The sequence below is a fragment of the Metopolophium dirhodum genome, chromosome 3 (genome assembly GCF_019925205.1).
Source record: "Metopolophium dirhodum isolate CAU chromosome 3, ASM1992520v1, whole genome shotgun sequence".
Lineage (NCBI taxonomy): Eukaryota > Metazoa > Arthropoda > Insecta > Hemiptera > Aphididae > Metopolophium > Metopolophium dirhodum.
The window spans coordinates 7,947,615-7,974,994 of NC_083562.1; the positions used below are offsets into that span (position 1 = coordinate 7,947,615).

General features: G+C 28.9%; 2 protein-coding genes across 4 annotated transcripts; both read right to left on the bottom strand.

Annotated features, from left to right (window-relative positions):
- Positions 1-2,603: 2,603 nt before the first annotated feature.
- LOC132940925 (nuclear RNA export factor 1-like) lies at positions 2,604-27,238 on the bottom strand. The gene is made up of 15 exons (XM_061008728.1): positions 26,649-27,238; positions 13,387-13,705; positions 10,005-10,230; positions 9,818-9,902; positions 9,670-9,750; positions 9,465-9,569; positions 9,242-9,398; positions 8,976-9,175; positions 8,802-8,908; positions 8,032-8,068; positions 4,045-4,295; positions 3,786-3,966; positions 3,550-3,726; positions 2,962-3,485; positions 2,604-2,761 (listed from the first exon to the last, which is right to left on the bottom strand). The coding sequence occupies exons 1-15, from the start codon at positions 26,670-26,672 to the stop codon at positions 2,668-2,670; spliced, it is 2,568 nt and encodes an 855-aa protein (XP_060864711.1). The 5' UTR covers positions 26,673-27,238; the 3' UTR covers positions 2,604-2,667.
- LOC132940952 (uncharacterized) lies at positions 21,968-25,012 on the bottom strand. 3 transcript variants are annotated; one of them, XM_061008763.1, is made up of 4 exons: positions 24,863-25,012; positions 23,228-23,760; positions 23,081-23,156; positions 21,968-22,375 (listed from the first exon to the last, which is right to left on the bottom strand). In XM_061008763.1, the coding sequence occupies exons 2-4, from the start codon at positions 23,735-23,737 to the stop codon at positions 22,245-22,247; spliced, it is 717 nt and encodes a 238-aa protein (XP_060864746.1). In that variant the 5' UTR covers positions 23,738-23,760; positions 24,863-25,012; the 3' UTR covers positions 21,968-22,244. The 3 variants fall into 3 exon arrangements, with proteins under 3 accessions (XP_060864746.1, XP_060864747.1, XP_060864745.1); XM_061008764.1 differs by lacking the exon at positions 24,863-25,012 and adding an exon at positions 23,906-24,035; XM_061008762.1 differs by lacking the exon at positions 24,863-25,012 and having other exon boundaries at positions 23,228-23,899.
- Positions 27,239-27,380: the final 142 nt, after the last annotated feature.

Sequence of the window (27,380 nt, forward strand, 5' to 3'; positions counted from 1 at the left end):
AAAAAAAATTGACCCTGTATCGCCCCCTCAATAAAAATTATAAAAATTATGTGGCGCCGCCACTGGAGTCACTGTTATGGATGTTGTCAAAATTCGAACTTTAAATCAGGCACGGCGCTAGTAATTTTTTCCAGGGGGGGCAAATATTTTTTTTATACGGGCTAAGGTTTTTTTCAATCAACACTGAGGTTAATAAATAAAATATAAATATTTTTGTATTATATAACATAATATAGCTATTATATAGTACACAAGTTATTATATTGTATGCTTTAAAAGTGTAAACAGATAAATAGATAATATGTACAAACTTTTGAATAGTTAAAAACCTTGTTAAAAATATTTTAAGAAAAATGTCAAATATTTTTTTATGTACCTTATGTAAGAAAATGTTTAATCACTGACCTTCAACAACTATATTCATAATTAATAATGATGTACAAAAATGATAATTTCTTTATGACTTTAATATTACATACCTTTGTGAATGAATAATTGTTTTAAATGTTTCTTTTACTTACCTACATTTCATAAATATAAACTAAAGTGATTGTGTTTAGTAATGAAAGTATTTTCATAAATAAAAAATTTTTAAAAAGTATATTTCATAAATACTTTGATGTAGCTCTTTTAAGCAGGGCTTGAAACCGATGTTTGATACCGATTTTGAATACCTGTTAAAACCGTTAAAAACCAAAATCAATACCGAAACCGGAAACAAAATCGAAAAATATAAAAACGGTACCGTAAAATGGGGTAACTTTGATAGTTTTTTACTGTCTTATGACAATTTTACTTTTGAATTTTATGGATAACTTCTATAGTATTAACGGTACAACTCTCAAAATTAAATATTATAGTTACAGCTAGTTATGAATTTATGATCAATATTTTAACGTTCTAATTTTTAAATTTTTGATGTTATCTTTTGAGATATCAATCTTTTTAATATGCTATCATTGTTACACAACATAGTGGGAAACTTTGATACCTATATTTCTTAATGTGATATTAAAGTAACCCCGTTTTATGAAAAAAAAATTAAATCATCATGGTACTCTGGTGAATAAAAATATATGGGTATCAAAATTACCCCATTCTACGGTACCTATTCAAAACCATAAACGAAATCAGAAAAAATAAATACCGACATCCGAAACCCAAATCAGAATCAGAAGAAATTAATAGCGATATAACCGAAACCGAAAAAATATTTACGGTTTCAAGCCTTGCTAATAAGAATAATGTTTTATGACTTAATTGTATCGCACATATTTGTCAGTGGTGGGGCTGAACTGTTCTCTGGAGGGGCAAGAGCCCCACCTTGCCCCCCCTTGGCGCCATGCCTGCCTTTAAATGCTTATAGAAAAATATTTTCCTATGTACTTTTAATCTTTTTTAAGTGCTATTGTAACAATATATCAAGAGCCTTGTATTAAACTTCCACGTTTTTTGGCCCAAAAAATAAAACTATTGATATTCATAAAAAAAAACTAAAAAAATTGAAATTTGAAATTGTCCGTAAACAGCTCAAAATATTTTCAAAATTTTATGGTGTATAGAAAATGAGAATTTAAACATTCAGTCAAATATTCACGTATCTATAGTAATTATTCGTTTTTTAATTACAACAAAATAACAAAATCGCTAAATGAAAAATCGATGAAATATCCAATGTTGTAAAAATATGAACTTCAAACATTTTTTTTTTAATAGAGATAGACGAACTTATGAGGGTACTTATATTACATTTTTAAATTTAGATTTAAAAAGAACAATTTTTATGATTTCTTAACTCAAAATAATTTGTTCATTTTCGTGTTTTTTCCATATTTTGTGAAGATTTGAACTTTAAACGCTTATAAAAAAAACTGTGACTAATGGTTTATATTTTTTTAAATGTCATTGAAAAAATATAGTAGGAGCTTTGTATTAAATTTTCAAGCTTTTTTACAAAACAAATAAAGTGTTATTGACATTCATAAAAAAAAACTTATGAAGTTGGAAACTGAGTATATCCGTAAAAAGCTCAAAACAAGTGAAAATTTTATGTATTTACGATAATTTGTTTTAGAGTTACACCAAAATCCTAAACCGATTTTGCGTAAAAATTCCAGTTTTTCCTCCTGGTGTACCAACTAGATTCACTTTCCCATCGAATAAGATACTTAAGTTGAAAATCGAAGCATTATTTCAACTACTAATCAAAAACAAATATTGTGCAGACCTTAACTTAATCTAGCCTGCACCCTGAGCAAACGCTTATGGTTGGCTTGCTGTGTTAGGTTTAGATTATACTCTATATAATTATTTGTATCCAAATAACAGTTGAAATGGTAAAGTGAGTTTTATCTTATATTGAACTTAAAATTCAAATTAATACCTACATTGGAAATTCATGTAGTAATGTGGCTTCAGTATAATATACCTAATCCAAACTTTAAACACAAGTTATTGACTTAGTTTATAGTAACATTTATAGATCAAACTACTGATATTTTAAATAGATGGCATAGATGCTAGACGTCCAAAATGTTAGAATATAAAGGTACAATACTAAAAACACATTAAGTATTATTATACAACAATAAAATTAAAAAGATCAACAAATATATTTAAACTTCTTTTTTATGTAATACAATATATAAAATAATAATTTAAAATTAATCAGTGTTCATATGCTATTGAAGGAATATTAGATTTTAGTTTTGAATAACACAATGTAGCTTTGGCAAAATCCCAATTATTATCGGCCAAGCACCTAGAAAAAAAGATTTAAAAAAGTTAATAATATGTAATAAATACCTTAATGATTTTACAAAATGGAATTTAAGAACAATTATTTTAGTTAAATTTTTCTTAGGAATGTGGATAATCAAAACCAAATGTATTTCAATAGGTAATCGAACAATATTATATATAGTAAACACCAAATTAATAAATATAAGACATGTATTTTACTTTTTTGACCATTTATTGTTCATTCCTGTCTCATTTGAAAACCTCTTGATCATTAACAATTCGTTATTAGTATTGTCAATATTACTGGCAGAATTTAAATGCATTTTGGTAGATGTTGTGAAGTATTCTGACTTTATTGGTTTTGTGTTGTTTACAGGAAATGATAATTTAGAATTGGATATGGGACATGATGAATTTAACTCTTGAGAGTTTAATAGGATACCAACTGTTGCTGCTGCAGGAGGACTCTGTTGCTGGTGAGATAACTGTAAGTTCTGTATGACAGATGTCTGAAAATTTGTTTGACAAGCTGAGGTTTGTTGTGGATTCCTAGGCAGTGACAATGAAGGGAGTTCTTTAGATAAAAAAGATGCTGATGATGGACATTTGGGTATGGATGTCTTGAAACCTAAAGTTGATAATACATCAGGCAATGTATCCTGTATTGTTGTTTGTAAACTGGTTCTATTATATGTATTATTCGTCACCGTTGGCTTAAAAATATAGAACCGCTTCGTTGATTCCTAAAAATGCACATTTATATGATAAACATTGTTACAAAAATTAGACCAAAAACAATTTACTTACTGCCGTTAACTCAGAGGAGACTAATGTTACAAGCATCATGTCACTTAATATAACCCAACCATTTACAGCCGGCACTAAACTGAATGTCCTACAAAACGATCGAAATACTTGATAATTGTGGTTTTCATTATATTCTTCCGCAAACACACCGTTGACTACAATCTGGATTATTGTAGACTTTTGAAAAAAAAAAAAATGTTTTAAAACTAAACTAAAACAAAAACTTAAAGACTTACACTTGCAAATGGTACATCAATAATGAATGAGCCAAAGTCGTGTTTTGTTTTGGGTAACTTTTCTAAAATGCTTAATACATTTGCTTTACCTTTGTGTATAAAACTATTTATATTTTTGTTAAAGCCGGATATCAACAAATTTCGACTTTTTGGCAGGTAATCCGCTAGACTACCGTGGTTACTGAAATTCATAATAATATGCACAATTAAAATATTACAGTCCTGAATAATTTATGCAATAGGTATTTCAAACACATACCAGGTTTTTAGTAAACAACTAGATAATGAAAACGTCGCTTTTTCATGGTAGGCTTCTAATACCATTTGTCTGGACATTTTATCATCATACTGTTCATAGTATTTTGTTAGGAATAATTCTACTAGAGTGATTAATGGATTTGATTGAATTAAGTTGCAGCCATACTGTAGTATTGGGTAACTATTTCCCAGGTTGATTGGCATTTTCAACTTAGTACCAACAATAGCCAAAGAAGGCAAATTTAAGTTATCCTGAAAAAAAGGAATAATATTATTCATCTGCATACACACCCAAATTAAATATAAATATAATTATAAGATTTGTTTACCAGGGTTTTTTTTTGTACATTCATTTTTTTTTATATATATAATATGTCAAGTTAAGATTCAAGCCTAGTAGATAGTTTTTTTTATGAATATCTCAGATTATAACTTGACAATACTTTCAGTCGAGCCGGGCCCGCTATGACTAAATATGACTGTATTATTAATAGTAAAATAAATTACAATGACATAAATATAAAAATATCATAAAATATACTTGGTAGTATAGGAGTCACACCATCTTCATCGATAAGAATCATTTTTTAAATGCAAAGTTAATACAAACATTAGATTGACAAACTCAAAGATGAGGTACAACATCTACTGTACAGCAAAGTTACTACTTTCTCCTTATTTTTGATATTTTGCTATAAAAGTAATTTATTTTATTATTAGTAATACAGTAGATTAATTTAATTTTTAGCCTAAAACACATATTATATTTATACAATTTATGATTGTTATCAACTTTTGAGTTATCATCGCCTTTCCGAAGATCGGTGTGTGTAGGATCAGGGCTGTCCTTTGAGAGGGGCGTAGGGGGTGTCAACCCCCCCCCCCCCCACTCATGATTTTTCAATAATTAGTCGGCAAATTTGACACCAAGTTGTCAGCAATTTGGCATCGTCAGTATTTTAATAGTATTTTAATTATTTTCAAAATATATTTGTATAAATTATAAGACTATAAGATGACGACAACGACATCAAAACTTCGATTACACCGAATTCTAAAAAAAGACGAGTTTATCTACTTAGTGTATTTCGCGACTGTACAACACGTAAGTACGTAACCTATTACCCGTAGCTCGTAGGTATTCTATTGACTTAGTTTGGTATTATAAAATATTATTTTATTATTCTTGAAATTTGCACTTTTGCAATCGATAGTTGTCAGTTGTCGTCTATTCGACTATTTGTCTGAGGTAAGTGGTAACATGTCTAACATCGTGTTCTATAGCTGCTAGACATAAACTATTTTCTATTATTTTAAAATTATGTGATTATTTTTTTCATATTATTCAAATAATTTTGCATTTTGCTATTAATAAAATCATGAATTTTAACAATAAAAATGAAAAAAATTCCGGCAAACGAAAACAGATTAAATTAGAGTGCTCGGAATGTGGTAAAACATTTGATAATGATTACAAACAAACACACATAAAAAACATACATAATGGTAAAAAAAAGTCAGGACTAAACATTTTGGTGCTCCTAAAAACCCATTTGAAGCTTCTAAATCAAATTCAAAACTAGTAAGTAAAAATATTGGTACTTAAAATAAATAATACCGACTATCAGTATTAAGTTATTAACAATAATTAGTATATTGTATGAATATTTTATGTAAGTAGATATAGGTAGCTAAACTTTTTACCTACTAAGGGGCTAATGCACCTAATTCATTTTTTATGCTCTCATTTATTAGATTCAAAATACTCGGAGACCACTGGAAAAAAGTTGTTTCACAAATATTATATTGAACCATCTCCCACCAAAAGTATTTCAAAATGTATCAGTAGCCAGTAGGTATGATTCTTGAGCTAATTCTTAGCTGTAAAATTATTACAAATTATTTTATGAGATACCTATGGACTATGAATAATATATTTTTACAATATTATTTATTTTTATCTCCCTACTAATTTTTCTAAGATATATTTACTGTGTTTTTAGCCACCAGAATTATTTGATATGCCATTCCTTGATGTACCAATGAAACACCAACAACGTCTACTGCTATAGATGTTAACATTGAGTGTTCTGAAGAATGTGATAGAAAGTAGTATTAATTAATAAAAATAAATTAACCTAAGTTATGTTATAAATATTAATATAAACGAACTCCCACCAAAGGTATTTTAAAATGAATCAGTAGGTATGAAATTTTTAGCTGTAAAATTATCATAAATTATTTTATAAGATATGAATAATATATTTATTATATTTTCAATTTTATCTTCCAACTAGTTATGATAATTATAATTTTCCTAAGATATATTTATTAAATATTGATTTATTATGTTTTTAGCCACCAGAATCACTTGATATGTTGTATACCCTTGATGTTACCAATGAAACACCAACAACATCTACTGCTATAGATGTTAAAATTGAGTGTTCTGAGGAATTTGTGAGTAGTATTAATTAATAAAAATAAATAAACTAAATTATTATAAGCACGTTATTTTATAACCAATTGTAAAAACTTTTAAAATTATTTATTTCTTAAATGTAATTTGACAATAAGTGTTGAATTATGTATTTGATATTTTAATTTCTAACTACAAACTGTCCTATTTTTTTATATATTCATGGTTATTGTGTGCTGGTCCTATTGAATACATTGTGTCAAATTTAGTTGAATGCAGAGCATTATTGACAAAATTAAAATCAGATTCTATACCTAATTTAATAATATTTTTTTTAGAAAGTCGGAATATTATCAGCAATATAAATTCAAAGTGTGAACTATTTTTAAGAACTTTGAAAATAATTTCACAACATGTTTCTAATTCATTTGATGATCAATTAAACCAACATTCCAATCAACTTATTGAAAATGATCCAGGTAAAAGAGGGCTAGTCATTACTTCATCTCAAAGACAGTATCTTATAACAATTGGCCCACACCAGCCAAAACTTATAAAATACCCAATTAATAATAATATTGATAAAGTAAAACAACAAAGTTTTAATTCATCTTAGTATAATGAATATCCAAAATTAGAGTATAGTTAAGCAACAGACGTTGTGTATTGTTTTGTTTGTTCTTTATTTCCTAAAGCAGCAGGAAAAATGTTTTCCAATACTGCTTGGGTGGATGAAGGTGTTAGAACATGGCACAAAATGAAGAGCAGAGGAAAATCTAAGCTAGGTAAATTAGAACAACATTTCACTTCATTATCTCATAAAGCTTCCCTAGGTGATTATTGCAGTTTTATGAAGAACATAAATCGCATAGATGTAATTATGAATAGAGCAAAAAGAAATGAATTAATTTCATTGGAACATGAAAGAGTTTAAAAATTAAATCATTTTTTGAGTCGGCAAATTGATAGGCTATACCCCTCCATGAATTTTGGTTTGGTACGGCCCTGTGTAGGTTCAATGTATCAAAAGGCAATTGCATAATATTAATCCAAAACATGTTTTGATAATGAGTGAATATAAAATATAGTAATATATGCAGTACTTTCAAGTCCCCATAAATATTTTAGAGTTACAGCAAAACGATTAAAATTGTTATTCTTCTTTTAAATATCTAATTTTATCCAGATTTGAATTTCAAATATTTATAGAAAAAAAGTTGTGCTTATGTTTTATATATTTTTTAAACTTTTAGTTTCAGAAAAAACTTCTAAGAGGAACATTTTTTTATTTTCAGATCTATAGTGTATAATCTTTAAATACTTTAAATTGTTATTTTTAGATGAGTAAGTTACCCAAATTCAAATGCTACATAGGCACTAAAAAAACACATGGTTGGATCATATTTAGGATTTTGAACCAAGTGATAAGTGTTAACCTTAATCATATTATTCTATTATGATAAAAATTGTCATAAATATTGTTAAGGTAGTTCTATTAAAACATCAGTATAATTGTTGTTTGCGTATAAAAAGTTTAATAAGATGTAATACCATCAACTTTGAACTTACCAACTTGAATAACATAGGAAATAGTTTTTGAATATCCCTGAAACAATAATAACAACATATTATTATTTGTAAGATATATGTGTAAGCGGGTATAAATGGGACATATTAATTCACAACAACAAAACAGTAATACTAGGCAGTGATTTACTCTTTATTTTTAAGTTAACATTTTCAAAAATTAAAAAACAATGTTCATAATAAGTAAGTGTTTCTAAAAAAATTTTACTTTTAACATTTGACGTTCTACCGTTACAACTTAACAGTACCAGGGTATACCATATACATATCATTATGGCGGTGAGGTTTTAGAACTTTACATCGCTGGGGTATTAATATAATATTATCATTAAGTCTAAAAGGAATCAGACATAAAACTGTGAAGTATGTCATCATACATTTAAGTATTGATTATAAATACTATAGATTGCTCACTGGCCAGTTTTTCGGTGTCACAAAATATTTACTCCCGGCGACTACAACGTTACCCGTCATTACTTTAACCCGCCTATTATGTCCAGGTACAAAACACATATTATAAAAACGTAACTAAAAAAAATTTACTGAATGGGTGATACAACCCTCTTAACCCCGGATTCTATGCTTATATAAATGCACATGTATATTGTATAAACATGGTAAAGATCATTTTTAAATTTTATTCATATTAAAAGTTGGTGTATCACAGTTTAAGTCAAAAGTTTAATCAACCAACAAAAACTTTGCGTTTATTGTTAAAAATAAAATAATTGCCTTTATTTATATTTGCTCACCGTCTGTAACACTCTTTGTCCATTAAATTGCATACTGGATTTCTGGACAAATTGAGCACTTCAACTGTATAACCCAAGAGACTCTTTAGTTCATTTAAATCAGACAACTGCAACAGTTAACAGTCATTTTAGCATATTTGTCCTATAAAAGTAAAAAAATATAAAACACATTACTTTGTTATCAGATAAATCCAACACTTTTAGTTCAGGGAACAATCTACGTATCCATGTAAGCCCTTCACCTAAATATATGTTATTTTTGGCAAGATTCAAACAACACAAGTCATGCTTGGTATATTGAGCCGCCATATTAAGTGCTGCCAAAAGAACGGCTGGTCGATTTAATGGTACAAATAGTTGATTATTGGTAAACACTAAAACAAAAATAAACATTTTTTTTAAATAATAATTAACTTGATGTAAAATAAACTTTTACATACGTGAACAAGCATAAAATTGCGACAAATCTAAAATCTTGGTACTAGGATTGTAACGAGTCACTATGGCCTCCATCATTTTCTCTCTTACTTCACTAGATATTGGTGTGAATGATATAAGGTTTCGTTTAGGTATATATGGTAAGACCTTAATAATTAACTAAATACAAATATTTTATGTTAAAATATATTACTTTTAAAAGTCAATCACATATCTACAACTTACTTTTCGATCATCTCTTTGTGTTATCTTGTAGCTAGTATTGTGCAATGCTATAGCAACTTTATAATCATCAACAAGAAATCTTAATGAATTATCAGAATATTGTTTCTATAAAATTAAAATATATATTGAGTATTAAACTGTATTACAAGTATTATATGAATAGAAATATGAGAAAGGATAATTAATATTAAAATAGCATAGGTACATTGTATGGATAAAATGATACTGGTGATATATGGATTTTAATTTTTTTCAATACTTCATCAAATTCTTCAGCATTTGTCACCTTGAAAACCAGAACAGCCATTATTCAAACATATTGTACAATAGGTATATTAAAAATTAAAACTTACATTTATTGAATACCAACCAGTTATACTTTCTGTTACAGTGCATGATGAGTTTTTGAAGTTGCTATAACCACCACGGCTACGATCCCTTTCAAGAAAAAATATAAAATTAAATTTTAATAATCATGCGTATTTTTTATTTTATATATACCTATTATGTTAATATATTAAATACTTAAAATTTTAATACCTTTGATGAATATTATTTCTAGATTGTCTATTATATTTTGAAAGTTCAACATCCAATTGATTTTGAACTAAGCCAGTTTTATTATCTAAGTTTTTCCAAATAGTTTTATCTCCACGGTTATATGGTTTGAATGAAACATTTTGATTATATGATTGACGATATGGGTAGCATTCACTTCTTTGAATAATGTTAGGCTTTGAAGTACAATCATTTTTATGTTCATTATCTAAAAATTAGTGTCATACATTGCATAAATAGTTATATTTATACTTGTCCTCGTATTTAGCACAGACTAAACATAGGTGTATACAATAAAGTACATCTCATTTGTAATAGACACAAATAGTAATAAGACACAAATAATACATTTTATTTGTGTTATTATTATTTTTATTATAAATCTCCGTTAATTTCCTAATGAATGATGAATCCAATTATATATATATATCAGTGGTTCTCAAACTTTTTAGGACGGTGACCCAATTTTTTCCCCGAAAATCTATCGCGACCCACATGGTTTATTTACAAGATTAAAAATTAGTTCTAAAAACAAAATTTGAGTAGGTACTATTATTATAACTTATTACTTTATTAATTTATAAACTATAATGAATATAATATTGGTAGGTTTATAATGAATACATTTCCTAGAATCTATAATATATGTAATTCAAAAAACTTCTTGCGACCCACCAAGAATTGACTCACAACTCAGTTTGAGAAACGCTGATCTATATAGTACCTATCTACCTCAGTATCTACTAGTCTATAGTTACACTTAGTAATGTTATACAGAACTAACAATAAAACATATGGTTCACAACATACCAACACAATATTATCGTCAATTAATAATAATATTATATGTATTGGAGGTTTTTTTTTTAAATAAATACCAAATCATATTTATTTTCCTATAATTTATAGGCCTAATAATACCTAATTTTATATAACAGAATACATACAATGAAACTTCTATTACAGTCTAATGGAGCATAAAAAAAAATTTGTATTATAGAGAATTTCGTTAAATATAATTGAACAAATTTGGTTCTGATTTGGTTTGGTTCTCAAAAATATTTCGTTAAACAAAAGTTTCACTATATTTCCATTTAATCTGTGATTCCCAAAAACACGTAGCCAGAAATGCAGATAACATACTAAAGACTTTTCCCAGCATAAGATATTTTGTCAGTTTTATCAACTTATGTGTACTTGGCTGTCATTTTTACCAAGATTAACGAGCTTTAATTAGATATAAAATAATGTTCCATACTAAAATTTAGTTGATCAGAAGCGCAATAATGGGAAGAGGGGTATAGGGCAATTTAGCCCCTCAAAAATATTCCTTATTGATATAGCTGATATAAGACGCCTATGGGTTATTTTAAATTAAGTTTTGTTAGGTAGGCTGTAACCCCCCCCCTAGAATTTTAACCCTAAAAAAATTGAATTAGAGCCCATGAGTTGAATACATGGATATTAATGGGAACTACTTATATTATTATACTATTATAGTGTATTATTGTTCACTATTCAGTTGTTATTCATGTTCATTGTTTATCCACTTTATTTGTAGTATTCACAGATCCTCAATTTGGTACAAAATAGTGCTATATTATACATATTATAAATGCAGGAATATAGCAAGAATTGGATATTTACATGCATGTCTATTGAACAGATCGTTAATTGTAATTACCTAGGTTTAAACTATTGATTGGGAGCAAACCAATAAAATCTTTGGCTTCTTTTGAAATTATAAAATTCAAGCAAAATCTATAAGTATGAATAATGATCATACTATTATTATAGTTCATTTAATCTGTTTATGTGGAGATATCAACTAATTAATCTCATTAATAATAATAATAATAAAACAGGTATATCGAATGTTTTGTACTTTAGTTTTCAACAAATAATAAATTGTCAAGACTGGATACGCCAGTTGCCAGTGAGGCTACTGATTTCCACGCACAAAGAAGTATGTAAAATTTTTATTTTTTTTGAAATTAAACATAAACATAAACAAGTATAAGTAGTACATGTTATTTAGTAATATACTAGCATAAATAAATAGGTGTGGCTTGGCACGGGCGCACGGCGCGTTAGTTGCTGCCAGTCGAGCAATACGATTGACAGTAAGCAACGTTAGCTGCTACCAGTTCCCGAATGGGTGATCACCCGGGTTTGTAATAGTAAAACCTTGCCACATATAAGTTCCTAACCAACTATACTAACAGTTCCAACATTACAGGCTAATGAAGTCAGTCTTCAGACTTATTTTAATAGAAAAAAAATGAATATGTATAGTAAATAAAGTAATAAATCAACAAAAAAAACATCAAAAGTCGACATTTTAATGAATGTTTAAAAATAACTCAACAATAATTGTTTATACTGTTTATTGTAGATTTGTCTGTGTCAATCTCGATGGTAATAGATTATATTCGATGGAATTAAGTTTTTCTATAGGTATAATAGGTATTATTATTTCCTAACATTTGTTTTATAATTTCTCCCTACCAATTAGTTGGGTACCTATATTTATTTATAAGTATATAAATGTATACAATTCTAAAATGGAAACTGGTATTACTATTTAAATATTTATATTTTAGTATTTACTGTTATTTTAATACAACGAACAAGAGCAAATCACAACAATAATATTGATAGGCACTGCATAATGTGTTATGACTTATGATGTTAGTTTATGACGTATTATTACCTATAACTTTTAAGTTATAATTTATAATACATTCTGTTAAGGTTTTGAGCGTTTTTCCATGTTTTCAGATGTGTTTTTTTAGGGGCTACAAAACAAATCGGAATAAATATATAAATTGAGTAGGTACACTGGATACAGATAACGACAAATATTTTTATAAAACTAGTAGCAAACAAAATCTCGTTAATTTAAATTACGAGGCGGCAAGAAACGAGTATCTATACGTAGAGCCAAAATCGTTGAAAAGTCGATCTTAAGACTACGAAAATGTCAATTCTTTTTCAAAATTCTTATCGCTTCACTAGATCATCGGTTCGTTGGAAAAAGGCACGCTTAAATTACCATCAGCACGTGTGTTACACTAAGACGGCAAATCTGCACGGCTCTTCGCATTTCACAAGAATATTATAGTAGTCATATAGAAGAAACAACAACGATTTCTAAAGATCAAAACTGCACAAGGTGGAGATCGGCCCCATAACCTAAACCTTCGTTTTTCCCGTAACAACGTCTGCGTAGGAAGCGCATATCACTCTCATATGACCTGACTTACCTAACACGTCAAATAAACTCTGAGGCGGCCGGTTGCCCGACTCTCGATTACCCCCTTTGCCACGCCGCTGTGCTTGGCTTGTTAAACTCAATACTTACGTGAACGGACGTCGTTGTTCGAAAACGGTTCGCCGAGGTCGGTATCAAACCCTCTGCGGCGGTCGGTATCGTGTCGGCTGCCGCGACGGTCGGTATCGTGTCGGCTGCCGCGGTGGTCGGTATCGTGTCGGCTGCCGCGACGGTCGGTATCGTGTCGGGTGCCGCGGCGGTCGGTATCGTGTCGGCTGCCACGGCGGTCGGTATAGGGTCGGCTGCGTCGGTCGATACCGCGTCGTCGACCACCGGCGATCGTTGCGTCGGCCATCACCGTCGTACCTAACTTCGTCAGTGCACGAAATGCGCACACGTGGAAAACGAGCTGCGAAAGTACGTAGAGCAACACATAAACACAGTATTGGCTATAGCATTAAACAATAAACTTGTTTTTCTATGTCACCATGAACGGTGGTATGGACGTAATGACGTATGGTAGCCAGTGCCCGGGAAAGTCACCCAGTGGCCAGTACCGATATAACGGTATAACTGCGGTAGACGCGCACCGCCGCACCGGTCACCGAGTCGAGCGAGGAATTGTCTATTGATAAGAATGTTATAAATAAACAATAATCGGTATCGCCATTAATTGCCGTCTTGACGAAATTGTACAGGCATTGTTATATTCTGTGGTGCAGGCCAGTGCAAGTCACGTGACAACTTATGAACAGTGGAGGGGTGACGATGACTCGCGATAATATATTATAATATTATACCTATATAGCAGCTGATCTCGCGAACTTCGCTGCCCGTAAGAAATTACAACTTTTAAAAAAATTCCGATTGTTTTCAAACCTCAACCGAAATGTTTTCAAACAATATTATTTTTCGACATGCAGCTATATATACCTAAGTAAAGGGTATTTGTTTCAAATATTATTTAGTATAAACTTTAAATTATTGGACTATATTATTGACGTTAGCACGTTCTACACAATAGTACAATATATATTATTATTTAAGAGGACGCCACACCCGCATGTGTTGTCTCCGTCTTACAAACGCGTAACATACCAAATACGCTCAGGAGTTTATGCCGTCAACTTAAAATTTAGAGTGAATCGACCTATTATGAAACTTGGTGGTAAGAACATTATCTTTTTTTTTTTGAGTTTTTTTACGATAATTCAATCTTAAGTGAGTTATGAGCATTTTAATTTACATTTATTATACACGCATAACTCACTTAAAAACTGAATTATAGTAAAAAAAACTTCCAACAAAACACATATAATATTCTTACCATCAAGTTGCATAATGCGTCTATTCATTCTAATTTTTAAGCTAACGGCACACAAATTAAAGTTGTGAGCGTAAATTTGGTATGTTACGCGTTTGTAAGACGGAGACAACACATGCGGGTGTGGCGTCCTCTAAACTCATCTTAAGGCGGATACACATCACTGAAGAATTTAGATGTGATGTAACAGAGTTAGTACTCGCTTGAATGTTACAATCTTACAATATTACACGACCAGTGTGTACGTTTAGGCCTTTAAGGTCGAGGCCCGAGAGGTACTGTGTGTCGGTTGTTCGCCGGTCTATCCACCAATTATTCGCAGTTTATTCACATCGTCTTAACGTCTTCTATCAATTTACAAGTCGCTAGCGCATCATTTATTTTAATTCACTCTTTTTTTTAAAAAAAAAGTGAAAGTAGATTGTGGCAAACAGATTTAATGAAGTGTAGGGACATATTATGTATAGTGGATCATATCTATTAAATTGTCTTCAGGAACAGGAAATAAGTGGACAGTACAGACATTTCATTAGAATGTCGTCTAATGATTTTGAATATTTAATACATTTGATAGGTCCAAAAATTTCCGAAAAACCATTGCTGTGTAAGCAGGGGCGCCCACAGAGAGGGACCAGTGGGTGCCATTGCACCAACTGGGATTTTTTTTTAATGAACAAAAAATCAGTCACACACGTGTTCCTCCCCCTACCGACAACACTAAAGTACAAAACCCAACCAGGCTAATAACCTCAGCTGTTGAAGCCTTACTCTTAATAAAAAAAAAAAAAAAAAAAATCAGTGTATAATAATGTAAATATGTGATTACATATGTATGTATAACATAATTTAATTTTGCACCCACTGAGCTGATTTTCTGCGGGCGCCCCTGTGTGTAAGCAAGGTAAGGTTGCTGGTTGGCTGTTACGTTCCGATTTTTGGTAACTGGTGAATCCTATCAAAGTTTGCGGTACCTTTTTAAATGTCAAAACAAGTTAATGGACATATTGTTCCCGAGATATGCCAAGCAATTGTGGAAGCGTTAAAAGAAAATATACAGGTATTATACGTGTTAAGCATATAATAATTTTGAATTATATTTTAACACTTTTTAAAGAATTTAACATAATTTAAAAACAAATCAAATATAAATAACTTTTTCCTGTTTAATTTTTATTTGTACTAATAATAAAAATAAAAATTATATTGGTACTTAATAAAATTTATTTTTTTTGCTTGATAATAATAATAATAATAAATTATTATAATGATAGTAAAATAATAAAATATTAATAAGTACTAATAAATACTAATAAGTAATAATATTGATAATTAAGTCCCTTTTTTTTTGTTTATTAATTATTATAGTTATAATGGTAATAAAATAAAAATAATAATAATTAAAACAAATGTTAATAAAATATAAATACAATATAATTTGCGAATTTTTCTTGTTTAAATTTTACAGAATTATACATAATAATATATTATCGTAATATAAAACAAAATATTATTTATATTATCATTAATATTAAATTTGGCACTATATACTCATTGGTAAGTGATATATAATATACCTATTTGTATAATCAAATATTAATAATGTAGTAATTATAGATACTAATTAACTTTTAAAAAATATTCGTCGAGGGATTTTTATTCCGATTACCAGGTGTCGAGTGAATCTTGTCATCGAGTGGGTCACTGTGGTGGATCATGGATATGCATTAAATTTGAAACACTAGTTAAAAAAATTGCGCCTATGTATTTTAATAATTATTTTTAGAAAAACTTATGGACAATCTTATGTCAAATTTTCAATTATTAGCTATTATCAAAATTCTCTAACCAGTCCCAACACCATTACTAGGAAGAGAAATACCCGTGTCCTATTTTATACTTGGTGGCATTTCCACTGAATTAACTGTCATGTAAGTGTATTCGGCTTTACATCCCAAAGGTTCAATTAAAAGATATTTCAACTATCGCTTATGCAGGCCGCAGGCCCTCTCGTAGTAGAAAACTTTTTCGGAATTTCATCTTCGATGTTTCGTGTTTTATGTACCTAAGCCTATGCTATCAGAACCGGAAAAAGCAGAGGTTGTTGTAATGGCTGTAGCACACCAACATAACTTTTTACGGAAAAGTATGAATTCGGTGAACATTTATTATTTATACACTGCATGAGTGGCACATTTGACAGAGAATTTAGTGGACAGATAACTAAAGAAAATTGAAGATCAGAAAACAATAACAACATGACATTTTACACCTACCATATTATTTAAAAAATAAAAAACTCGATCGGCTGCATGTTATATAATATATAACATTTAAGCTTTGAGTAGGTGTGCATAATTTATTTGAATTTTATGATATACCTAATACCTATGCCTATCATTGCTGTATGCCTGTATTATACATCTTGTACGGCTATTATAAGGTATTGATGGTAGTGATATACCTACATTAAAATGTATATAGATACCCACATGAGAAAACGATTCTAAGCGAAGGATAGACGGCCAACTTTAAATGTTTATCAAAAAACATTTTTTCCATATTTTTAAATTGCCGTAAGAAACAAAGAACAATGTGTAACTTTAAATTAAATGTTCAAGATTTTTAATTAAAAACAGACAATTATCAACAATATATTTTAAAAAAAGTGGGTAAGTGGATGTCGCTCTGCTGTACAGTAGGTTACATTGTTACAAGTGTGTCAATGTATAATAGATTGTATTTAACTTGAATTCAATGATATAATACCATTATATAAGAAAAACGATTCTGAGAGGAGACGGTTTCTTTTATTGTTATTATTTATTATAACCTGTAAGTTAAATTAATATTAAAATATTATTTTAGATTCTGAGCGAAGCGATAAATGTATTGATTTTACAATGATGTGTGTTATTTTTTGTTTTTTATTTTTTTTTTTGTGTCTGTCATCACCTTTTAGGACAGTAAAAGTGCTTGGATTTTCTTCAACAGTAACTTTTCTGATAGGAAAGTGAATCTAGTTGGTACTTCGGGGAGTCCCAGTAGTTTTCAAAAACGACGTGAAAAACAAAAGAAAAATTAAGGAAAAACGGGAATTTTTACGCAAAATCTGTTTTCGAGAAAATCGATTTTGGTTTTTGGTGTAACTCTAAAACAAATAACCGTAGGGACATGAAATTTTGACTGAATGTTTATAATTGCATTTCCTATACACCATAACATTTTCCAAATATTTTGACTCTTTTTGAGCTGTTTACGGACATTATCAGTTTTCAATTTTTTTAGTTTTTTTTTCTATAAATATCAATAAAATTTTATCTGTTGAGTAAAAAAGCTTGAAAATTTAATAGAAGGCTCCTAGGTTATTGTTTCAAAGGCAGATAAAAAAAATTAAAAATCCTTAGTCACAGTTTTTATTTATAAGCATTTAAAGTTCAAATTTTGACAAAATACGGAAAAATCAGGAAAATTAGCAAATTATTTTGAGTTGAGAATTCATAAAAATTTTTCTTTTTAAATCTAAGATTTTAAAATGTAATATAAGATTACTCATAAATTTGTCTACCTTTATCAAAAAAAAAAAAATGTCTACAAGAAACTTAAATTAAATTTTTATGAGCATCTGAAATTTATATTTTTACAACATTTGATATTCCCTCGATTTCGCATGTAACGATATCTTTATTTTGTTGTAATTAAAAAACGAATGACAGTAGATACTTGAAAATTTCACTGAATGTTTATATTAGCCTTTTTTATACACCATAAAATTTTGAAAATATTTTGACTCTTTTTGAGCGGTTAACGGACATTGTCAGTTTTCAATTTGTTTAGTTTTTTTTTCTATAAATATCAATAAAAAAATTTTTGTTGGGTAAAAAATCGTGAAAATTTAATATAAGGCTCCTGATATATCGTTCTAATAGCAGTTGAAAAATATTAAAAATACATAGGCACAATTTTTTTTTATAGGCATTTAAAGTTCAAATGTTGACAACATTTATCAAATTTATAATTTATTAATTATTTTGTAGTTAAAAATGTATAAAATGTTTAACTTTTATGGCTAAGGATTGAAAATTTAAAACAAGGCTCCACGTAAATAGGTTATATATAAATTACTTTATTCACAATAATATCATCAAATATACTTGGTAATATCATAGGCTGACTGACTGTTTTCGCTCAGAATCGTTTTTCTTATACAATGATATTATATCATTGAATTCAAATTTAACACCATCCATTACAGTGACCCACTTGTAACCTACTGTACAGCAGAGCGACATCCACTTATCCACCTTTTTTTTATTCGTTTATATCAGTGGTTCTCAACGGGGGCAATATCGCCTCCCAGTGGGCAGTGAAATGTCACCGAGGGGCAGTGAACTAGTTTTGGGCGGTTGGGGGGCGGTGAACTAGTTTTAGGTGGTAGCGGTAAACGTGTTCACCCAAAAACGTTGTACATGGTGCGACCTAAAAATAATACATACCTACTTGATAATCCATATAATAACTATCAGTCACTAATAGGTACTATGTTGAGCAATGCACAGTAACTTATCTTTGATTGTTGATAAATTTATTATCTTAATTATTTTAGCGATTGTGCGTGGACTTTATATTTTATTATAGGTACCTATATTAACCAACCTTCTAGTACACCGTTTGATTTGACTCGAGTATGTTGTATTAATTTTCGTAATTATACTCGTAACATTTAGTCGGTTAATAACGTGTTTTTTTAAAAATGTTTTCAGTTTCATAAAATTATATTCTCCAAAAATGTCGGATGCAAAAAGAAAATGCCGTTAATATAATTTTTTTTTAATTTTTATTAATATAAAGTTTTCCTGACATTCGACATCATCTAAACTTAGGTGTAAAGAATTAATTATTTTTTAACATTTATAAATTAGATCACAATTATGGTATAAATAGTTAAAACTATGGTTTAAAATATACTGAATAGGATAAGATTGTGAAACATTGACAGATAATAAAAATAATAAAATATAAGACAATATTTACATAATACAATAGTAGATTAAAGATTTAGGACGTCGTGTGGACAGCCGCGTTGGAGTCTGCGACTGATTGGATGGGTGAATCGCTGAAGCCTGAAGTGCTGTGGACCATTTGTTTTAGATAATATGTTAAAGTCTAAAGAAGCTTACCGATAATTCTCTTATGTAGTTTTTGATAGTAGAAATTTTGAAATCTGTGTGCAGTGCGTCATTTCGGACAAACCATGGGGCATTTGAAATTACACGTAGGACTTTTGATTGTAATACTTGCATTTTGTGTATATGAATTATGAGTTGTAGCACATTGACCCCAGACCGGGGCTGGATATAAAATTAAAAGGCGAATTATTTGTTTATATAATAATAGTGAGCATTTCCAGTTCAATGAAGTTTGCCAATTTATAGTGGATATATTATTTTTAAGCGTTGGTATCCTTGCTGTAATTTCGATGATATATTATGAGGATTCCAAGTGAGTTTTTTATCTAATAAAACTCCAAGATATTTAATATTGTGATACCAAGCTATATTTTGACCGTTGAACTTTAATGTATTATAGTATTTGGGTCTTCGTAACGTGAATAGGACTGCTGAGCTTTTTGATGGGTTGAGTGAAATTTTCCAACTTTGTGCCCATTTTTGAACTGCGTCGAGATGAGTTTGAATATTATCTATTACCTTATCTACATTATCAGAGCTAGAGTATATTACAGTTATTACACTATCATCCGCGTATAGAGCTATTTCCGTGTTCATTGTTGTGGGGAAGTCAGATATGTACAAATTGAAAAGTATTGGGTGGGGGAGTCAATATAATACGACATATTTAAAGATATGGAACATCGAATATTTTTTTTTATTTTTGTGTCTGTCATCACCTTTTAGGACAGTAAAAGTGCTTGGATTTTCTTCAACAATAACTTTTCTGATAGGAAAGTGAATCTAGCTGGTACTTTGGGGGGTCCCAGTAGTTTTCAAAAGCGACGTGAAAAACAAAAGAAAAATTAAGGAAAAACGGGAATTTTTACGCAAAATCTGTTTTTGAGAAAATCGATTTTGGTTTTTGGTGTAACTCTAAAACAAATGACCGTAGGGACATAAAATTTTGACTGAATGTTTATAATTGTATTTCCTATACACCATAACATTTTGACTTATTTTGAGCTGTTTACAGACATTGTCAATTTCCATTTTTTTTAGGTTTTTTTTCTATAAATATCAATAAAATTTTACCTGTTGGGTAAAAAAGCGTGAAAATTTAATATAAGGCTTCTGATATATCGTTCTAATAGCAGTTGAAAAATATTAAAAATACATAGGCACAATTTTTTTTTATAAGCATTTTTTTTTTTTTTTTTTTTAACATTTATTTAGAAAATATACAATCTGTAAGGTTTTTTACAATAGGCATATATGCGGTGTTTATGTGATTTTAACGCGAGTTAACATGATTTTAAGGAACTACCCAACAGTAGTATATAAGCATTTAAAGTTAAAATTTTGACAACATTTATCAAATTTATAATTTATTAATTATTTTGTAGTTAAAAATGTATAAAATGTTTAACTTTTATGGCTAAGGATTGAAAATTTAAAACAAGGCTCCACGTAAATAGGTTATATATAAATTACTTTATTCACAATAATATCATCAAATATACTTAGGTCTATTCCAAAAGAAAATATTTAGTGCAACAAATAGTTTTCGGTCGGTCATACAACCAGTTAGGTTGTTAAGTTATAACAGGATTGTCAAGTAACATCATCTTTTATAGACTTACCATAGGTGGGTAATTCAAAATTCAGCACTATTTTAACCGTCAGTTAACATGCGCAAAACTGAGTATTGTTTTTTGGAATAGCGCACAAAGTCAATAATCTACAATATTTTATCATAAATATCATAATAAAATACTATTTCAATTCTGTATATTGTCCCTTATTAAGTTTTACTATGTTATTGTGGTAAAACAACCATTATAGGTTGTGTTTGTGAAATGTTAATGTTCCATTTATCTGTTAAACCATTACACTTCATGTTTTATTACACCACACATCTTAATACATTACTATTATAGTATTATATATATTTTTTTTATTTACACAACTCCTTTTAGTACCTAATATACTTTTAGCATTCAAATTTATGATGCACAAAATATATCAAACCTAACAAATGATGTATTAAGGTCAATGATATGTCTAAGTAAAAAATAATTAAAATCCATAAATACATTTAACTTAAATACAAAAAATACAGTCATGTACATAATTTTAGTCTACCCACTCTTGGGAAACTGAAAAAAAATTACGGCTTCAATATTGAAAAAAAAAATGTTTATTAATAAGCTATACTATTGTCAGCTATGGAATTATACCTTTATTTCCAATTGACCTGACAGATTCAAGTATCTTCTATTAGTTCAATTTGTCAGTTTTTACATGTATATTTGGAACATTGATAACAAATATTAGTACATAATATATTTAATATTTATATACATATTAATTTTATACTTATTAATACTTCTTAAATAGTAAAAATTAATAATCGCTTAAATAAAAAATACAGTAAATAGTTAATAGTAAATTTATCCCTAACGTGATTTATTTTTATTTATGTATTGTAAAATTTGTTTTGCTTGGTTCGCACACATAAAGCTTGATACAACTTCTGGTGTTAATAATGATTGAATATATTTTGTGTATGTTGAACGGGATATATGACCTGAAATCATTATGAATAAAATATTTTATTCAAGTAGGTAACATTACATTTTAAATAATCAATTTTAACTCTCTTCATCAGCAATCACAATCTCAAATTAATTACTCTAAGGCACCCATAAAATGTTTATTTTAACCAAAGTGAATTTAAACAGTTATTATTTTGTGCCTAGATTATGATGAATAAATTATTTTTCTGTGTAAAATTTATAGTTATGATCCAGTAATAAATTCATTAAAAATAAAGATTTGATATTTAATTGAATTAGACAAAAATATGTTATCTCTATCAGAAAATATTTGAAATTAAATTAAAGTAGAATAGGTAACTAGTATAATTTTAGTCAACAAAAATAATAAATTAATTATAAAGGTAATTATAATATGTATAATCTTATTTTCTAATATTTCTGAATTAGTCATAATGAATAATACTGTACATTAAACTGGGAGTTCAATTTTTTCAACCATAATATATTTGATTAAAAAATTATATATTAATATTTATTATAAATAAGAAATCAGAACTTGATAGTAAAATAAAGGCACAATAGTGCCATTCGGTTAGTGTTCATATCCACTAGTGTACATTGATACAAACAATAAAGATATATTATGTCCACATTTCTACTTTAAAAACTAAATTGCAAAAACAATTTTGAATAGAATTTTCAACAATATAAAATGTACATTCTATTATACTAACCGTGTTTTTGTTTAAAACTAATCCACAACTGAGAAATATTAGGTTGGCCTAGATTTTTCTTGGCACATTTGAAAATCTAATGAAAAAAACAAGAAAATATATTAACATTATTTTAAGCTCATATCAGATTTAAAATAGTCAACTCACATTAGGCGACTTCAAGATGCTAAAGAAATGCTCTTTTATCGCAACTTGTGTTTCGTCGGATATAGCCAATCGATTACTATGTTTACCACGGCCGTCGACTGGTGTATTATGCCCTACTGTCATCTTCACACACAATGTTCTTACCAGCGATGGAGTTGTGTCGTGCAGGATAACAAATGCGCTTTTGCACACAGTTTGATTCACTCCGTGATGCTTAACTGCGTATTGGAAACATTTTGAAGACTTGATAATTTTGGTGGCGTTGATCTTGTTTCTGTCGATGGAGATCATCGCGAACAGATAAATGCTCTTTTCAAATTTTTGCAGCAGTGACATATCCGACTTAAAACGTGTCTTAAACTCGTCGTCAAACATCAACAGGCATTTGTTTGTACAGCAACTATCTCCAGATTTAGTCTTGGGCGATGGCGAATTGTCGTACTCCGCGTCCGTGTCGTCCTCTTCCTGATCATCCGAGTCATAGTAATCGAGATTGTTCGCAGTGGCCATTTTCACGTCCGAGGAAATCCTTGCTAGAAGGCGCATGATAGATTATATATAATTTGTCATGAGGAGGCGAAGAGAAGCAAAACGAGAAGAAAATGACTAAATAAAAAAAATCGACGGACTACTTCACTAATCCAGGGCCGATTTCACCAATAATCGCGGTAAACTCACCTTAATCATTGATAACCAGAGATTTTGGATTTCACCATACCCGGTTAAGCGTAACCGCTGCATAATCACGATTAAGAACTAACCGCCAAATTTCGGCCGATTAGCGTTATTTACACGATTAAAGAAGTTCCTATTTAATACAATCTATGCATTTATATCTTATGCAATTAAAGAACTTCAAGTTCAAATAGGTACATTTAATAACGAAATTATAGATCTTAAATATATTTATTATTATCGTTATTATTTACAAAAATGTTTTATGTAATATTATAAATTATATAATATTATTAATAGGTATTTATATACAGTCCTGTAAAGTATTTGAGAAAAAGTATTCAAATACTTTTTTAAGTATTGAATAACTTTTAAAAAAATTTTAAGCATGAAGTATTTTGAATGGTATTATAAAGATTTTTTTTTTGTATTGAATACTTTGGTTTTTTATTTCGAACATTTTATTTTTATTCGAAATATTTGTTTGGAAAAATATTATTGTCAACTAAAATAATAGAATAATAGTTTAATTTAATTTTCTGTATTTCTGTGTTAGCCGAAGCCCGAACGTTTGTAATAAATAATAATGTAATGTAATGAATAAATAATAAATAAAATAAAAATGATTATAAACCTACTGCAGTGTCTATAGACTATATTACGATAATTAAGAACCTAGGTAATTTAAAATCAAAAGTATTCCAAATAAAATAAAAGTATTTGTGTAGTATTTGAGTAGTATCTTAAATACTTTTTAAAAGTATGCTTTACAGGACTGTTTATATATTATATTATATTTATTAAATATTAAATATATTTGAACGTCATAAAACTCGTTCAAATTCATTAAAAATATAAACGTCATTGCAGACTGACGTTCACGTATCATTCAATAAATATGAACGTAAACGTGCCGTGAACGATGTTCTTTCCAAAAACCGCTTAACAAAATATATTTACCTTACAGTCTTTATAAAGTGACTACATAAAACAGCTGCTACTAGCGCTTGATGTCAACACTCAACCATGACATTTAGAACTAATTTTACACCTATTCATATCTTTAATCGGTTAAGTATATTTTTGTAATACTGACGCTTGGAGCGCCACTGGTTAATTAATGGTAGTCATTTCATTCGGGTATGTGTAAATCACGAATTAAGATATATAATATATAGCTTATTGCGATACTCGATGGTCGTAATCATACAAAATTAGTTTAGGATTTCGCCACCGTAACCATTTCGGCGCCATAAGTTAATTTGGGAACCTGGAAACTTTCGACTTCACAAAAATAATGATAACGGGCTGTCGTTCGGCATCCTGTATATCTTAATTCGTTGTGTAAATCAATCTGAAAGCCGTTTATTATAGGGCGATGTGCAACCTGTTACCTGTATATCTTTAACCGTGCAATAAACCAACAAGTTAATAGATACAATATAGTATAATGTATATACAAATACCGTATAAGGACTTATACCACTATTATTTTATGTTTTTAGAGGGGGCTTATAAAATTCAAATTGTTAAAAGGGCCTACACCACATTTTTTTTTTTAAATTAATATAACATTAAATATAAATTTAGTTTAAACAATTTAATAAGAAATTTTAGTTCCATGGAGTCTCATGTTTAATATAATGTATAAATGAATGTTGTATATTAAAAATTGAATATTTGATCAGTTTTATTTGTTTCTTGAAAAAATTAAAATTTGGTATACGCCCTTTAAACAAAATACCGTTGATATAAAATAATATAAAATCAAAACTAATTTTCTATTAGTAGCTGAAATGTATCATTAATTGTTTTTGTGTCAAGACTAACAGTTACATCTCTATTGATATTCAATAATAATAAATTTGAAAATCGTTCTTGTTTCATTGTTGTTCTCTGACAAACTTTTAAACGCCACATTGAAGATAATGAACGTCTGCAGGTGGCGCAACTAAAAGGTCTAGTAAAAGCTACTTATAGCAATTTATATACATTTGAGTACACATCTTCAGTACCAGTCCTAACTATACTTGTTTAATATCATCAATATCAACATTTTTAATTTTAAACAGGCAATTTTTGGCAATAAATATTTTTTTTTTAATTTGAACGAATATAAGGTTTTTTTAATTTGAAAAAAAACAACAAATTCGTCTACAATACACTTATACACAAAACTTCACTACCATATTATACACTTATCATATTTGGCCCAACTGTACGAAGCCATAAGTTCTGTATGTAGACAAGTTTAAACAAGTAAAGTCACATAAGTGTGACAATTATTTCGTATTATAGGAATTTTTAATCTACCCTATTAAAAAGTTTTGCATTTGTAGATAAATATCTAATAATGAAAAAGTTATTTTTTTAAAAAGTACGATTTGGCCGAAATTTTCAAATCCGTTAATATAGGTCCTATCTGTCCGAAACCTTCAAGGATTGAAGCAGATGCGTCCTTATATGTTTTTCCAGTTTGCATACGTTTTTTAACTCAATTATTTAGGTGGTAAATTGTGGGTTCTAAATGTGAAATTTTCAAAAACAAAAAATGGCGGGATATTTTGTTTTGAGTTTCTTTCAATATTAAGACCGGGATTCGACTTTTTTGTCACTCAAAATGTGATGATCAGATATGGCTTTACTTAATACTTAAACATACAACAGTACGCTATAAAAAGTAATTGAATGTGCCTATTTTATATTCTTTTACAATTAATACCTCTTCAATAGTTTAATAACTTACTTGAATTGCAAGACGAACATGCATTTTCAAACATGTGTTTAACAGTTGTAAATGGTTATCTGTAATTTTAGGACACACTCTCAATTGACTGTCACAATTTTTTGTCTTGCTCGTGAAGAAGTTCAAAATGTTCCCATTTTATAAAGCTATCGTTTGGATCGACCTATAAAACAATTTAAATAAATATATATATTATACAACTATATAATGCATACCTAATTATTTTAAGCGCAAAATACTAATTTTCTCTTTTCATTTTAGATTCTGAGCGGAGCGATGAATGTATTGATTTTTTATTTTTTTTTTTTTATTTTTGTGTCTGTTATCCCCTTTTAGGACAGTAAAAATGCTTGGATTTTCTTCAACAGTATCTTTTCTGATAGGAAAAGTAAAAGTAGTTTTCAAAAACGACGTGAAAAACAAAAGAAAAATTAAGGAAAAACGTGAATTTTTCAGGGCTTGAAACCGATTGAAAAAATTTCGATTTCGGTTTCGATTTTGGATACCGGTTTCTAATTTTTTCGATTTCGGTTTCAATTTTTCAATACCGGTATTACGAAATTTCGGTTTCGGTTTCGATTTTGGATACCGGTTTCTAATTATTTCGATTTCGGTTTCAATTTTTCAATACCGGTATTACGAAATTTCGGTTTCGGTTTCAACTTTCCAATACCGGTATTAGGAAATTTCGGTTTCGGTTTCAATTTTTCAATATCGATATTAGGAAATTTT